Source organism: Centruroides vittatus, unplaced genomic scaffold (genome assembly GCF_030686945.1).
Source record: "Centruroides vittatus isolate TY-2023 unplaced genomic scaffold, ASM3068694v2 contig_2734, whole genome shotgun sequence".
Lineage (NCBI taxonomy): Eukaryota > Metazoa > Arthropoda > Arachnida > Scorpiones > Buthidae > Centruroides > Centruroides vittatus.
The window spans coordinates 170,060-184,558 of NW_027121741.1; the positions used below are offsets into that span (position 1 = coordinate 170,060).

Below are 14,499 nucleotides of genomic sequence, written 5' to 3' on the forward strand. Positions count from 1 at the left end.
AATTTATTAATTTAATATTCTACGTGATACGATCGACGGTAGAGCCTCAGTATTTTCTGCTTTGGCAACAGATTTATATCGTGCCTACGGCAGAAAATAACTTCACTTTAACTCGATGTAACCTAAAACAAATTTAACATTCACCGTTTTTTTTACTTAAATGTATTGCTTCTCTGTCCTCGCGTTACTCTCTTATATATATACTATTATGTATATTTTCACGTTTTGTCTACCTCAACATATACCCGTAAGTAAAGTATCTAATGGAAGAGCCCGCCCTAGATATGTCTAGGATGGTCCATTAGATACTTGGTATATCATAATATACCAAGAGATGTCACATTTTGGTGAAAATACAGTGTAACTTTATGAGTGGACGATGACCGAGAAAATATATAGCTCTTGAGATGGGAGTGAACTTTTACAAGAGAAGCTGTGGAGTTTCTCAAATGCAACATAGACCGATACTTTTTTTTTCTACTCATCTATTCTCCAAAATGGATGAGTAGAGGGGAAAAATGTGTCCTCTTCTATAGAGATGAAAGAATAAATGTACCCATACTAATTAAGCAAACAATAGAGATGATAAAGGACCAAAAGTCACTAGCAATGTTCCTACAGGAGATGGCGCGTTAACCTATGGGCAAAAAGGCAATTTCCTAAGGCCCCCACCAACGGGAGGCCCAAGCCAATCTTTTATAAATTCGCTACTGTAGTAAGAATACCGAAATTTGAATCTGGCGCCATTTCTGTGAATCCTAGATTGCTAGTGTGGCGCATATGCAAGGCGCGCTGGCTCAGCGAAGAATTTAATCCTCCAGAGGATACCGGGTGATAACCCCCAAAATTCCCAAGAAGAGAAATATCTGAAACAGCACTGTACGTGGGGCCTCCTTACTTCAAATTTGCGTCCCATGAAGCTGTAAAGCGTCACTGCCTGTAGTAATGCGAGAGAGGCTTAAAATTGAGAGGGTAGAGTTGGGCATGATAGAGAGAGGATTAAATGACGGAATGTAAAGAGGAAATCAAACTGGACATTACCCCTATAACTTATTGTTTCATTACAAGGTTTACAACATTCTCAGTTTATTTTATGTATTCTTATTCGTTCTTACTACCTTACTTACCTTGTACATCTTCCATATTTTAAATTTACTGCAAAAACAAGGAACTTGGTATTTAACTAATACAATCTTTATTCTTAGTCAATGGTAGGGTAAACAGGTACTTGGGATAGGAACTAGGACAAAATCAGCTTTTCCCGAAAGATACGAGATAAGTCAATTCCATGACATGCAATAGATGTGTACTTTTTACTCTGCCAGTGACAGAAATACATTTGAAATGTAGAAAAAAAGATACTTTATTGTAGGAACAGTTTTTTGAATAAAGCCCTCGCACAAATATATGCTGATATTGGTTTCGGTCCAGTACTAATTAGTATCATGGATTTGGCACAATATCAGTATCAGGCTTTACGTTATATAAAAGGGGCATTACAAATCACGTTTTAGTCTTTCCCACAATCCAAAATCATCACTTTTTTATAGTTTTCGGGTAGAATGACGACAAATTCAAACCGCTATAGTGTAAGTCTGAGTTCGATTTCCGTTCGGAACGGCTTACGCTTTTCCGAATGGTCCTCCTTGGTTAACTAGATTGGAAAGAGATTATACTATACAGTTTAATATTATAGGTTATAGAGAATGAGCACTACTAAAAATAGCAACAATATATCTTAAATGAGTCCTGCAGCCACATGGATACCGATGCCACATTCTACAAATTTAAATAATCAAGCTTTTGAACAATACTTCTTTTAAAGTATAAAAATTATTACTAATGTACAATCATGTCGAGAAAATAGAATAATCAACTTTTTACTGTTTCCCTTGATCCAGCGACCTCCTATCAAAAACAACGTCTTAACTTTCGACCTACATTTGGAAAAGATATCAATCTGTCGTGACATAAGCCATAGATCTTTCGGTAATACTTTTTATCCCTCTTAAAGTCAACTTTTTAAAAAGAATTTAAGCCAGAACTTTATATTATTTCTTAGAATTTCAAAATGTTCACGTTTACACGTTAAAAAACGCGTTCAAAGATTTGATAATTTAGCATCGAAGAGTGTTTTAAGAACACACTTCAAAGCTAAATTGCTCTCCAAACTTGTCGGTTGATTGAAAATGTAGAGTGACTCAACAATTAGTGAATGGGTTAAAACATCTTCGAACAGAATACCAAAAAGTATGTTAATTTTAAATTTATGCCATACACATATAAGGCCTCCGAGTTCGAAAGAAGCCCAGGCCAATAGATCATTTTGAGGTCCTTAGTGTACTAAAAGAACATACAAAACTACGTTAAAAAGTTATGTTTTTAAATAATAAAAGTTTACAAAAAACAACGTTTACCCCCTTAACCACGCTAGAGTGAATACTAGATATTCTTGCTTTATTTATAACAAATACTTTTTTCTGAGGCCCCCTAAGTGCGATACCCGGGTGCAGACGGCTCTACTGGCTCTCTCGTGATACTGTACACGTACCCGAAGAGGGGGAAATCAAGAATGTGTTGCAGGTATATAAATTCGACCTCAGTGCAATAAAAGACTTTAGCGACGATGTAACTTAAGTGTTTATTGCAGCCAAGTAGAAAAGCTTCCACACGAAAACATCCTGCAACAAAGACGTTGCTTCCGGTTTTCTCGCAATTTTTACCTAGTAAATAAGAATTTTATTTAATACTTTCAAGTTAGAAGCTTCCAATCTTTAAATAATAGATTTTTTTTTTTTTTTTTTTTGTTGATCTTATTTTGGACACGATAATCTTCAGATGAGAATTTAAAAATTGAAGATCTCGAAATACTTTATAAGAAATGGATTTCTGTAATTGATCGATATGCGGGATTATGCTTGCCATAACACAAAATAACTTCAATAACACGGACGGTATTGTTCTTAGTAATGTCGTAAAATTCTTGGCATTAACCTTCGTGAGAATTCGTCAAAATCTCTTTTTTCTTGGAAGTAAATTCGTAATTTGTAAGGATAATTTTCATTGTTTTCTGGACAAACTCGTAAAACACTTTCGTAATCGATATTGGCTGATGGGTATTCTATTTACAATCATCTTTATTGTATTTTCCCCCGCAGAAAATAATTTTTTTTTTTTTTTGCATTTTATGCAGAAGATAAGAGTAAAAACTTTACACTAAAGACTTTCCTATTGCAATGCGCTACTAGAAAAATATCGATTTATAAAAGTAGCAGTCAAATTGCTGACTTTGGCTTCAAATTCACTAGTTTTTCTCCCCCTCTTTCCCGATCGATTTGCATACTTTTTAAATAATCATTCGATGCAGATATTAGTAAAAATCGATTTTAATACGTAATTATTTAAGTCGATGATCGAATCGACGTAAAATTCTGATCAAATAACCCTTAAATTATTCTCGAATAATGCGAATTTTCATAAAGCTGCATCTAACTGGCTTATACTATTATGGAGAATCGCTTTTTAAAGTTAAATCCATTTTAAAAAATCGGTAATTTTAAGCATCTTCATTGTCTTTGACACTAAATCAAGCCCGTAATTTTGCATATTGCTGTTTAATTATTCACATTATTGTCACCGCACGCCTTGACAGAATTCAGTTTTAAGTGGAACATTTGCCTTTGTTTGCATTATTAATTTTTAATAACGAGATTAAAATGCAAGAACACAATCCGAAGCCATGGCGTATCATTTAAATGAGGTTAAAAAATAATAATAATAAAGAATAAATTTATTGTCGTAGAGAATATCAGATGGTAAATCCTTCAAGGGTTCTTTGCACTTAGAAAAATTGGAGTCGTAATTCAATTCTTTGACCTTTTTATTAATATTAATAATAATAATAAATCCATAAATTAAAGGAGACTTTGACCTTGTCTATTAATAACTTTACCAACAATTCTTCTTATATCTCCTGTTACGCAGGCCTACGCTATGTAAGTTAATTATATTTATGTATGTGTTAATTGTAGTTGGGTTTATTAATGTTGTTTATTAATCAAGATGTGAATTAATAATTAATGCGATTAAGATCTGGCTCACAGACAGACCTTGCAAAGTCCTTTCGGATTATATTGTTGTTTTCGCCAAACCAATTTATTTGATTGTCTTTCAACAGAAGTAATAATAAGTGAAAACCGGATTGCGATCCAATTGCTACTGGTAACAATAGACGTCAATTCTTCGCGAAATTATTCAAATTGTTCGAGCAATGTGTGAGCTCGAGTAATAAGATTAAATTCGTGCAATGATGTTGCGTGAACTTAGATTAATCCCCCGTTTATTAAAAGGTCATAGAGATTCAATCCTTTCGTTCAAATATGTGATCCATATCTCACATTGATAGAGACAGATGGATCTTTACCCCTGAAAAAAACTCTAATTTACTTAAATTCCATATCAATACGAGGTATGGATCATATATTTGAATGTCACGTTTTATAGAGATCGAATCTCTACATATGACCTTAGATTAATCCTCCATTTATTCAAAGTTCATACACTAATTGAGATAATTATAGTGTCTTTATAATAAAAATTTATCTCAGTTAGTGTATGAACTTAGATTAATCCATCAATTATTCAAAGGTCATGTAGAGATTCGATCCTAACAAAACCTTATATTTAAATATACGATCCATACTTCACACTGATATAGACAGATGGAGAAACACTAATTATAGTGTCTTTATAATAAAACTTAATCTCACTTAGTGTTAATAACGAGTTACCCATTATTATTTTATTTATATCCTTAAAAATGTCAATTTATCGAACACAACTTTAGGCTTATTTTAATTATTTCTATGCCATTTAACGTCACACTAAACGAGCTCCCCGTCTAACACTACATTTTATCACCCCCTGTTACTTAGTTTTTCAATAATTTATACGGCGTGCAATTATGGAATAAAATATCTTAATGCCTCCATTAATTATCAATGAATATTAATATTCATAACGCAAGATAACAAACGAATTTTACTAATTCAGTATTCGTAACAATAGATTATCATCATCAATTGTTTTTTTTAAATTTTAAACGCTATCGTCACGAATTTCCGTGACGTTTTCGCATGACGCGCAACGTCTTGTCACACGAGAAGTATGACATAACGTGTGTGAATGACCCCTTATTATATTGGAAAAAGCATTGTTTTTATTATTAAAAAATGATCTCGGTATTTATTAAAACGGACGACATTTTGACAAGTCGATAAACCTTTGTTTATTATTTGTCGACGAGTAATTTCGTGTGTCGTAATTACCGTAAGCCTGAATCATTATTATTATTATTATTTTTTGAAAAGTTCATTAATTCTAACGGCTTTTTGTTTAATAATTCATTCGAAAATGGGAATTATATTTTAAAATTTTAATTACTAACGTGAAACGCGTAACAAGTAGTCATTCGAGTTGAAACGTCACACGTTTTTAAAATATTTAACAGGTGTTTTAAACTATTTTTGAATTTAGAAAGGATATATATATTAAATCGTTGATGTTTAGTAAGCATGTACAGTAAAACCTGTACAAAACGGACACCGGCAGTGCGCGATTCCGGTTTACACAGGTTTTTCTGTATACACACGCTTTTATTTTACTGTATTCGTGAAATAAAAGCGTACGTATACACCTTGGCGTAGCCAATAGCATTATAAGGGTTTTGTTATGAGGGCCTAGTAGAGGCTGTAATTTTCTGGGAGAGACACCAGGTTAACTGGGGAGGGCCGTGTCCACCCAAGCCCCTTCCTGGCTACGCCCATGCGTATACAGTAAAACCTGTGTAAACAGGAAATCGGTTTTTAGTGTAAACATACGGGCTCAGAGAGTTGGTTGCCAGGAGGTTGCGCTGTGTACGAATACAGCGCAACCTCCGAATAGCGGACACCGTCGGGAGCGAGAAGTTTGACTGCTATTTAGAGGTAAACGTAAGAGACGTCCTATTCGAAGGGGTCTGCTGATTGTAGAAATGTCCGTTAACGGCGGTTTCGCCGTATTATCTAGTGGAGGGTCAAATTCCCTTCCGTCTCCCTCTTTAACTAAAGGCGTACGCGTCTTATTTACTCGTTTTAAAATTATGTATTAAAGAGAAACGTGAATCATGGAAATACATAAAATACGCGTATAAATATAATAAGTAGAAAGGATGAATCGCGCGTTTTCATAGCCAAATTTAGCAGTCGCCAATAAGGACCACTTCCGAAATGACGAAACTCGTGGAAACTTTCTTCCGAAAATTTTTAAATAAAGCGCCTCCTCCGCCACTCCGCCTTCGTCCATTGGTTGCTCGCGCCATTTTGTCCATGACGTGGAAAGTAGCGTTAGAAAACGGAAAGCCAAGAAGCTAAGTCCACTCACTCGGGAGAGACGATCGCTAAGGAACCGACCGACGTTGTTATGGTTACGAGAGCGCGTGAATTCCGTTACCATTAGCAACCATCCATCGAGATCGTCGAGTCAGACGCTTTCGGTCGGCCAGCCAAGTTCGTCTGCCAGAAACTAGGTAATGTGTGTATATATATATAAATACATATTTTTTATTATTCTCGATTTTTTTTTGCTTATTTAATAAGTAAATTACGTCGTTGGTTTCTACCGCCACGTTTCTTAAATAATAACACGTCGAGTTGTGTTTAAATAGGCTTAAAATGGAGGTCTAAAACTATTTTCTCGACCCCTTTTTTTCTGTTTAAAATTATCTTTTAAATTAATTTTTAAAAGACAAAAGTGACGTTGTAATACGATTTTTGTGCGTTAAAAAAATTCGTGTTTTCCCCCTTCTCTTTTTTTAATACTAGAAAACCTATATAATATACGTTACCTTGTGTTAAATTTAAAATTTTGAAATACGTCACGTCACGTGAATTACGTCTCGTGTCGGTGTGGTTCGAGTGTTTCCAGAACGATATTTTTGAATTTCTGTTAAAATTTTTACGGTTTTTCGGACGTAAATTCATGTTTTTTTTAATAGGAAACTTTCGGTTTGAAGTGCGGATTAAAGTGTAATTCTATTTTATGTGTTTTTAAATAATAATAATAATTTATATAAATGGTCTCGTCGGACATTTTGGATATAGTTTCGAAGACATTTTTTTTCTTTTAACTGTAAGGTTTATTAATAGCCCACGTGTCTGAGGAAATTTTAAGGTTGTAAGCCATCGGAAACGTTACTATTCCCGCCAACTTCGGGTATTTTTTTTAAAGGAAATTAACCTAAAACGTATAACGAATCGTTCATAAATTTAACTTTAGGGTTTGTATGTACTGTACGTCTCTCCGTCCGTCCATTCGTTCGTTATTAAATTCTCCATTAAGTTGCTCCTCCACGTGCCAGCCCTTATTAAATAACAACAGTTTTGTGGTGTCACTCCCATTCTAAATTAATAATCTATGACGACAAATCGCAACGTTAACAACGGCTTTATGTTATTGTTTTCCGGAGGAAGGGGGGACGAAAATAGACAGATAAACGAGGAAGCGTGGCCATGTCACACCGACTGGATCTTATCGTAGTGTCTTCAACCAGCCACTGACCCGAAAACAATAATTATCTTTTGTCTTATTTAACCCGGTCCCATTTATTTATCCGGCGAGAAACTCCCCATTGGGTGTGATTTGTTTCGAGGCGTGGTTTGGTAACCTTCACCCCGCCAGGCATTGTTGCCCATCGATTCGCCACGTCCAAACACGCTCACGCATTCTTTCTTTAATTAAAAACTATCGGTTTTTGAATGGCGATCGATAAAACCGAGAAAGTTACGACGATCCTCCGTTCGCAAATTGCCTCTTAAAACACAGGGAAAAAAGGGGGAGAATCCTTCCGGCGAGCGATAAATATGAGACAAGACGAAAGGCATTTTTTTAAAAATAAATTTTCGTGTTTCGAAATTTGCATAACGGATGTGTCTTCCGGTTTCAAAAACTCGACGGAAACACTCCGGAAATTCGATTAAATTTCCTACACGAGCAATATTATAAAACAATTAGTAATGAATCGGGAGGGGAAACTACGTTAGCGTCAGATAGTTCAATCGATGGATGGATATTGTTTTCTTTCTACGCTCCATCATCAATCAAGCCGGACTATAGGTCAAGCCTTATCTGCTTTTTCTCTCCCGCGTGGTTCCTTACCATTCGTTTTTTGGCACCTTGCGAACGAACGCCAGGAGAAACGACCGTTTAAGTCGATACCCGACGGGCGGTGCACGTGCCCTTTGACGGGAGAGGATCTACTAAGCAGGCTGCAACTCGATGCCTGGTGCCTTTTAAGTAAGACCCATTCGGACGAACAATTATCGTGGGCATTTTAAGAAAGTTTCGCGTTTTGTCACACGTTACCCCCAAAACAATTTCCCATTATTAAATTTCTTCGATGCCATCGTATTTTAGGGGGAAGGGGGGACGAAAAACGATTTAAAAGTTATCGTAATAAAACGACCAGATGCGAGACATTACCGTGAAATTGTTCGCAGCCGTTCAATCTGTTTTAGTCATACGACGTTAGAGTATAAAACGACTTTACAACCGACCTTGGCCATTTTATGTCCGGACGCCATATTTGTTATCGGATTAAGAACGCGTATACAGTCGGATGGAAAGGGATGACTTTAAAATAATTTTAATCGTCCTCCTCACCCGTAAAGGGGACGGTCGATAAAACTCGAACGGTTCGTTTTTTAACAACTGATTGACTATTCTAATTATTATAACAGTGTATAACTCCATTAATTACTGCGTGTTCCTTGTGTGATTTATTCTCCAAGAAAATTCATACTTATAAACAAAGGTTATACCCTAATCTTTTTCCTTTGTACAACTTTTACCAAGATGTATGCAAATTAGTGGACACCTTAATAATAACACATTGATTTATTAGGGTTGGAAAAAAAATTAGTCGTCACCTTTTTATATATCACATTTTAAAACTTAACGGATTAATTTATCTTTTGGGAATTATTAATGCGGTTATCGGCTCAAGAAAACTCCACGGAACACGTGGTCCACCCACACAAGACGTCATGTTTACAGAAGTGTGACGCTCTATTATTAGTCGCGCGCGATGCGTCCGCAGTGTTTCTCCTCCTCATCAACTGGCCACATTTTTTCGTTAGTAAACAGAAATTGCGTGACGCCGTCGCTCCGTGGCAGGGACGTGTCGTGTACGCGCCGTTAATTCCGGTACCACGATTTTAAAGGCGCGGTAACCAAGGTAACCGTCGCCGGCTTTAACGTTAATTTATATATAGATTTTCCTGCAAAAAACTTCTGCTTTGGCTTCCATTTTTTTCCAGTCCGTGACCGACGAGAAATTTCCCAAATTGCAATTGGTGTGTTAATAAATAATGCACTTTATTTATCTTCGCAGTTCCATCCCGTAAACAGCGAATCGATTCCCGTTGCAGGCGAATAAGAGGTCACCTGTTGCTAAGATACGCGCGATCCACGTCACGGGATTAGGTATTTTCCTTTTATTCCCATAAACCGATGCCCAGATTACCGCGTGTAACGAAAAAGGGCACGAATCTGGCCGCCGTCGAAGCCGTCACCCGTTACGCCAGTTGCGTATTTACGCGTATCGTTGGGCGTCCGACGTAATTTTCCTATTGTTTAGTGTGACGATTTTGTTTTCGTTGTAGGGATGGACAACTACACGTCTCTCGCTCTGACTGTCCACAGAACAGACGACGATCCCGTCACTTGGAACAGCGTTTTGCGTTTGGTGGTACTGACTTTGGTATCTACGTGCGGTAGCATCGGGGGTATATTCGTCATAAGTGGAGTGGTGGTGGTGGAACCCCTTCAGACCCGCGGCAACATCTACCTTGTCAACTTCGCCCTCGGACACTTGCTGGTGACCGCCCTGGTGTTGCCGTCGTACTGCGTCGCCATCTTGGCCGGGATTCCCAACGAGAATACTTTCTGCACGTTTCAATGGCTGACCACGTCCGTGTGTTTTATAGTGTCCGTCCTGTCCGCCATGTTCGTGTCCATCGACAATTTCCTGGGGCTGGGGCAGGTGGTGACTTACAACGTCTGCTGCACCAAAGGTAAAATCATCTTTTCCGTTTTCTTCAGCTGGATGGCCGCTATCGGATTCGCCGTGGGCCAACACGTCATGGAATACGGACCCGTTCTCTGTCAGCTGACTTACAACGCGCGCGAATTGACGTGGTTACCGTACCAGATCGCCATGGGCTGTGTTTTGATATTGTTGCCGCTGCTGCTGTGCATCTGGTACTTCACGCGCTCCGTCATAAAATTGAAGAGTTTCAAGCAAGAAATGACACAGCTGGACAACCCGATGGCTTACGTCCTCACCGACGAGCACCTCCTAAGAAGCAATATCGTCATATTCATCCTGATGCTGCTGATGTGGATGCCTCTAGTTGTGACTTCTGCAATTAACGTCGTCCTGCCGATCGATATCAATTTAATCAGCACGTCCTGGTGGGTGGCCGTCACCAATTCCTGTATTTACAGTTACGTGTACGCAGCAACCAATAAGGAATTTCGAGAGGCATTCAATAAGCTCTTCTACTACTGCTGCTGTAAGAGTCACATAACGATTTCCAGACGTCAGAGAGACATGCACAGAAGCGGCAACGGGATCGGCCTGAGAGTACATATCATTCCCAGTCTCAACATTTATGCACAAAGAAAAGAAAACTTCAAAGAGTCCAAATCTCCTTACGATCTCTAAAAAACAAACTGAGCCATCGAGTGTGCCTTGAGCAATAAAGGATTCCAGAAACGAAACTGAATTTCACACTTAAAAGCGCTTAGTGTTTAAGGTGCATACGACATTTTTATTTATTTATTTATTTATGTCGAAACAATATATGCAAGACAGGTCATATAATTCTTTACGGAAATCTTACGCTAGTAGTCGAGCCCGTCATAAACACACGAATTTTTCGAAAATTTGGCAATTTCTTTTAGTGCCATCCTCTCTAACTTCCGAAATTTTCCTTTCCAATTCGTTATAAATGACAAAAAAAAAAAAAATAACAACAACTATCACACTGCCCTTAAGACCGTTAATGTTGGAGCTAATTTTGCAAACCGATTTAACGTGGGAAATTATTTTAAAAAATTAATTAATTAATACTAATGATAAAAAATATTTTATTAAAAAAGAGACGAGGGGGAAAACATTTTTTTAAACTCAGAATATTCCATCCAGATTGTTAAATAGCAGTTATCATTAAATATATCCTATATTATCTCATATCTATCAATACATATACACAAACACACAAAAGAAAAAAATTGAATAGTCATTGTTGACTTTCCGAATAACGTCTACAAAAGTGAATAAATAAATATTTATAAAATATTTTAATAAATGTATAGTCTATAAGGTAAAGATGGTAATTTAATAGAAACAATAAAAAAAATGGAGAGTAGAACAATTTTCATAAAGGTTTCAATTTCGAAGTGTAGCCGGTGGTAGTTTCCTGATTTCGTGTGTAATCGTCTATGCTTATTTGTGTATGAACTGAACATACAAAACTGTTATAAATACTTCTTTTTTTTTGATTTAATAAAATTTACAGATATTACAGTCTGATCCGTGATGACTTGTTTTCCTGTATATTATGCTGAGACACAGTCGGATATACAAATTATTTATTCACTGTATCAAATACTATAAGTTATACAACTTTATTTTCTGGATAACATTCAATTGTTTTTAAATCGGCAACTCAGAGATGATCCAAAGTAATAGGAAACAAAAATGAATAACAAATTTCTAGATACGGAGATATTGTTTTATCAAACTTTAGAGAATATATATATATTTATACTGTATATATTTACAATGTCATTACTTTATTAAAGTAATTTTTTATGAATTTATGAAATATATAATTTTTATATACTACAATTTTTATATATATATAAGTTGTCAGGCATCTTGCAATTTCTAATATCAACAAACCTGATATAGTTTCATATCAAACTGCATAAATTAAAATTAATTCAACTGGTGGTAACAAATAAGGCATCCCCCCCTTTGTTTTTTCTGTAGTAAGAAAATCAAAAGATTCGGATCGGAAGGATATGTTCGTCGAGAAATTCGAAAATAATTTCGCGTAGCGTTTTCTTCTCTTGGCGAAAAGTTCTTTATAAGAAAAGGATGAGATAATAAGCGTAAATCGATCGGAATCTTTTGATTTTTGTATCAAATTTTGTGTACTGTAGTGAGTAAAATAGGTTTCTTTGTTAACAAAATATTTTTGTTTATATGTAACAGACTATTATTATTATTGTGAAAGACATCTGGTAAAATTTTTTTTTTCAGTATTAACATAAAAAAAGAATGATAATTCACCTACTATGAGGATTAATATTTATTTGTGGCGAGCTTCTCGATGCGAATTTGCGTTAGTTTGCAAACAGACCGTCGCCGAAAGCTTCTCGTATGGCTTGTTGGCAAGGAAGAGAGAGCCACTGTTTAGGTAACAGCTGTAATTCTCTTTCTAGAGTCATTCGTAATTTATCCCAGAGATGGCATCTCATCATCAGTTTTGTAGTTTCCATCGCCTAGACAGAAAAGAAACATAGTTTGCGTCAATTTCACTTACACGTGAAATTTAATTAGGAATGATTTTTAATAGAATGAAGTTGGAAATAATATAATGATTTATGAAACTTACACAAATTCTGTCGACTAACCAAATTATAAAAAACTCGCCAATTGACTTTTGAAACGATATCGGCCCATCAATATTACTGTCTACCGATGTGATATCTATACAGGTTGATTTGAAAGGTCTTAACTAACTTTACAGGTGGGTCGGGAATGCAAAAACAAACCATTTTTTATTAGAAAGAGAAAGATGTATTCCTTTCTGTGTGATTCTATAAGTATACAACATGGGGGTGTCGTTTGTGACTATATATTTAAAAGACCTTTGATTCATCCTGTGTGTGTGTGTGTGTATACATACATATAACGATCATATAAATGTATGTAAGTGAGCACACTAAAAACAACTTTAATTTATATCATCATTAGCATACTACTTATACATACATGTATGTAAATTAATAACAAAAAATTTTACTCTTAATATGTTGTAGAATTATAAAAATTGTTTATAGTATAGGATGAAAACAATGACTAATCTTGACTAATGTAAATTATCCATATAAAAAACAAAGATAAATTTAAAAAGTTATTTAAATAATTTAATCGAACAATTCTACAAACTTTTGAATTTTCATTCCAAATCCAAGACTTTATTCACAAAAATAAAATAGTTTTGTTAAATTTCTAATGAGGTTTTATAAAAGCTTTTTGTTCTTCAATGAAATTAAATTGAAAAATATAACTATTTTAGGAATCATTTAATGCGAGGCAATTTATTCATTAAATTTAAGAAAACTTTCATACTTAACAATAGGTGATAAAATTAAATTTATTACAGTTATTTCTGAAAATTAATCTATTGAAATAAAAAACTAAGTTATCACTATTAGAGAATTATTATCTTCATGTTAGATAATTGAATATTGTGATTTTATAATATGTTATTATGTACGATTTTTTTAAATGTAGTTATTGTAGAATATAACATTCTACAATAACTACATTTAAAAAAATCGTGATTAATGTCATTCCTCTTTAATCGATACAATAATTTTCCCATTTGTCTGCTTGTTTTTAGCACTTATTCCATTATTCATAAACTTTTTTCTAACGATCATCCAAAGTGTGAACTCTTATGTAAATGCGCTTTACAGAGCAAATATTAATTTCGTCTGTGTGTGAAACAAACGGCAACTTTCAAATTATTCCTACGTGTCTTAAACTAGATATTCCTCTGGAAAAATTATCCCGAAAAAAGTGTCGCTTGTACAAAATCTGCCGAAATCTAGAAAAATGACGACAAAGATCGACTAAGACGAAAACGGAATTAACAATATAAAAATTACGTAATTAATAAATCGACCGTTTATTTTTCACAAATACTTTTTTAGTTTATTTAAAAATCTTGTTTATCGAACCTCGCACGTAGAAATGCCGTGAATTAAGTTGGGGAGTCTCCAACTTTATCTCGTGCCAAATTTATCCTTCAAATAAATGTTTCTTGTATTCTCTCATTTCCAATTTAGCAATATTTTCTCACCTCCATTAATTTCCATAAAAATTATATAATTCTATAAAATGGAATAATTTAGCCTTAACACTACAGATTGTACGTAAAAAAATAATGTAGATTAAATATTATTGCTTGTTTCGATATAATTATTATTATTAACTCGATTTATAATTGTCATCATTTTCGAATAGTTCTGAAGTTTATCAAATTCTATCATCTAACATTTAGTAATTGGATGGCCAGGATGGTAAAGATGTTTACCTCATTGCATGAAAGAAGTTCAAATTCAATTATTAGATTGTAGTCAATCAGAATATGAATTGAAACC

At 34.9% G+C, this 14,499-nt stretch overlaps 2 protein-coding genes across 4 annotated transcripts in view; one reads left to right on the top strand and one right to left on the bottom strand.

Annotated features, from left to right (window-relative positions):
• The first annotated feature begins 6,138 nt into the window (after nt 1-6,138).
• Nucleotides 6,139-11,632, top strand: LOC136971954 (alpha-1A adrenergic receptor-like). 3 transcript variants are annotated; one of them, XM_067266473.1, is made up of 2 exons: nt 6,139-6,565; nt 9,699-11,632. In XM_067266473.1, the coding sequence occupies exon 2, from the start codon at nt 9,701-9,703 to the stop codon at nt 10,760-10,762; it is 1,062 nt and encodes a 353-aa protein (XP_067122574.1). In that variant the 5' UTR covers nt 6,139-6,565; nt 9,699-9,700; the 3' UTR covers nt 10,763-11,632. The 3 variants fall into 3 exon arrangements, with proteins under 3 accessions (XP_067122574.1, XP_067122576.1, XP_067122575.1); XM_067266475.1 differs by lacking the exon at nt 6,139-6,565 and adding an exon at nt 7,916-8,848; XM_067266474.1 differs by lacking the exon at nt 6,139-6,565 and adding an exon at nt 8,984-9,271.
• Nucleotides 11,633-11,674: 42 nt separating this feature from the next.
• LOC136971951 (uncharacterized) overlaps nt 11,675-14,499 on the bottom strand; it is a 36,538-nt gene continuing 33,713 nt past the window's right edge. The window contains exon 7 of the mRNA XM_067266470.1: nt 11,675-12,609. Within this exon, the coding sequence (XP_067122571.1) occupies nt 12,451-12,609 (159 nt within the window). The 3' untranslated portion in view covers nt 11,675-12,450. The remainder of the gene's footprint in view (nt 12,610-14,499) is intronic.

What these genes read in the sequence shown, in the direction of transcription:
- LOC136971954 (XM_067266473.1), top strand. Translation starts at nt 9,701, where the DNA reads ATGGACAACTACACGTCTCTCGCTCTGACTGTCCACAGAACAGACGAC.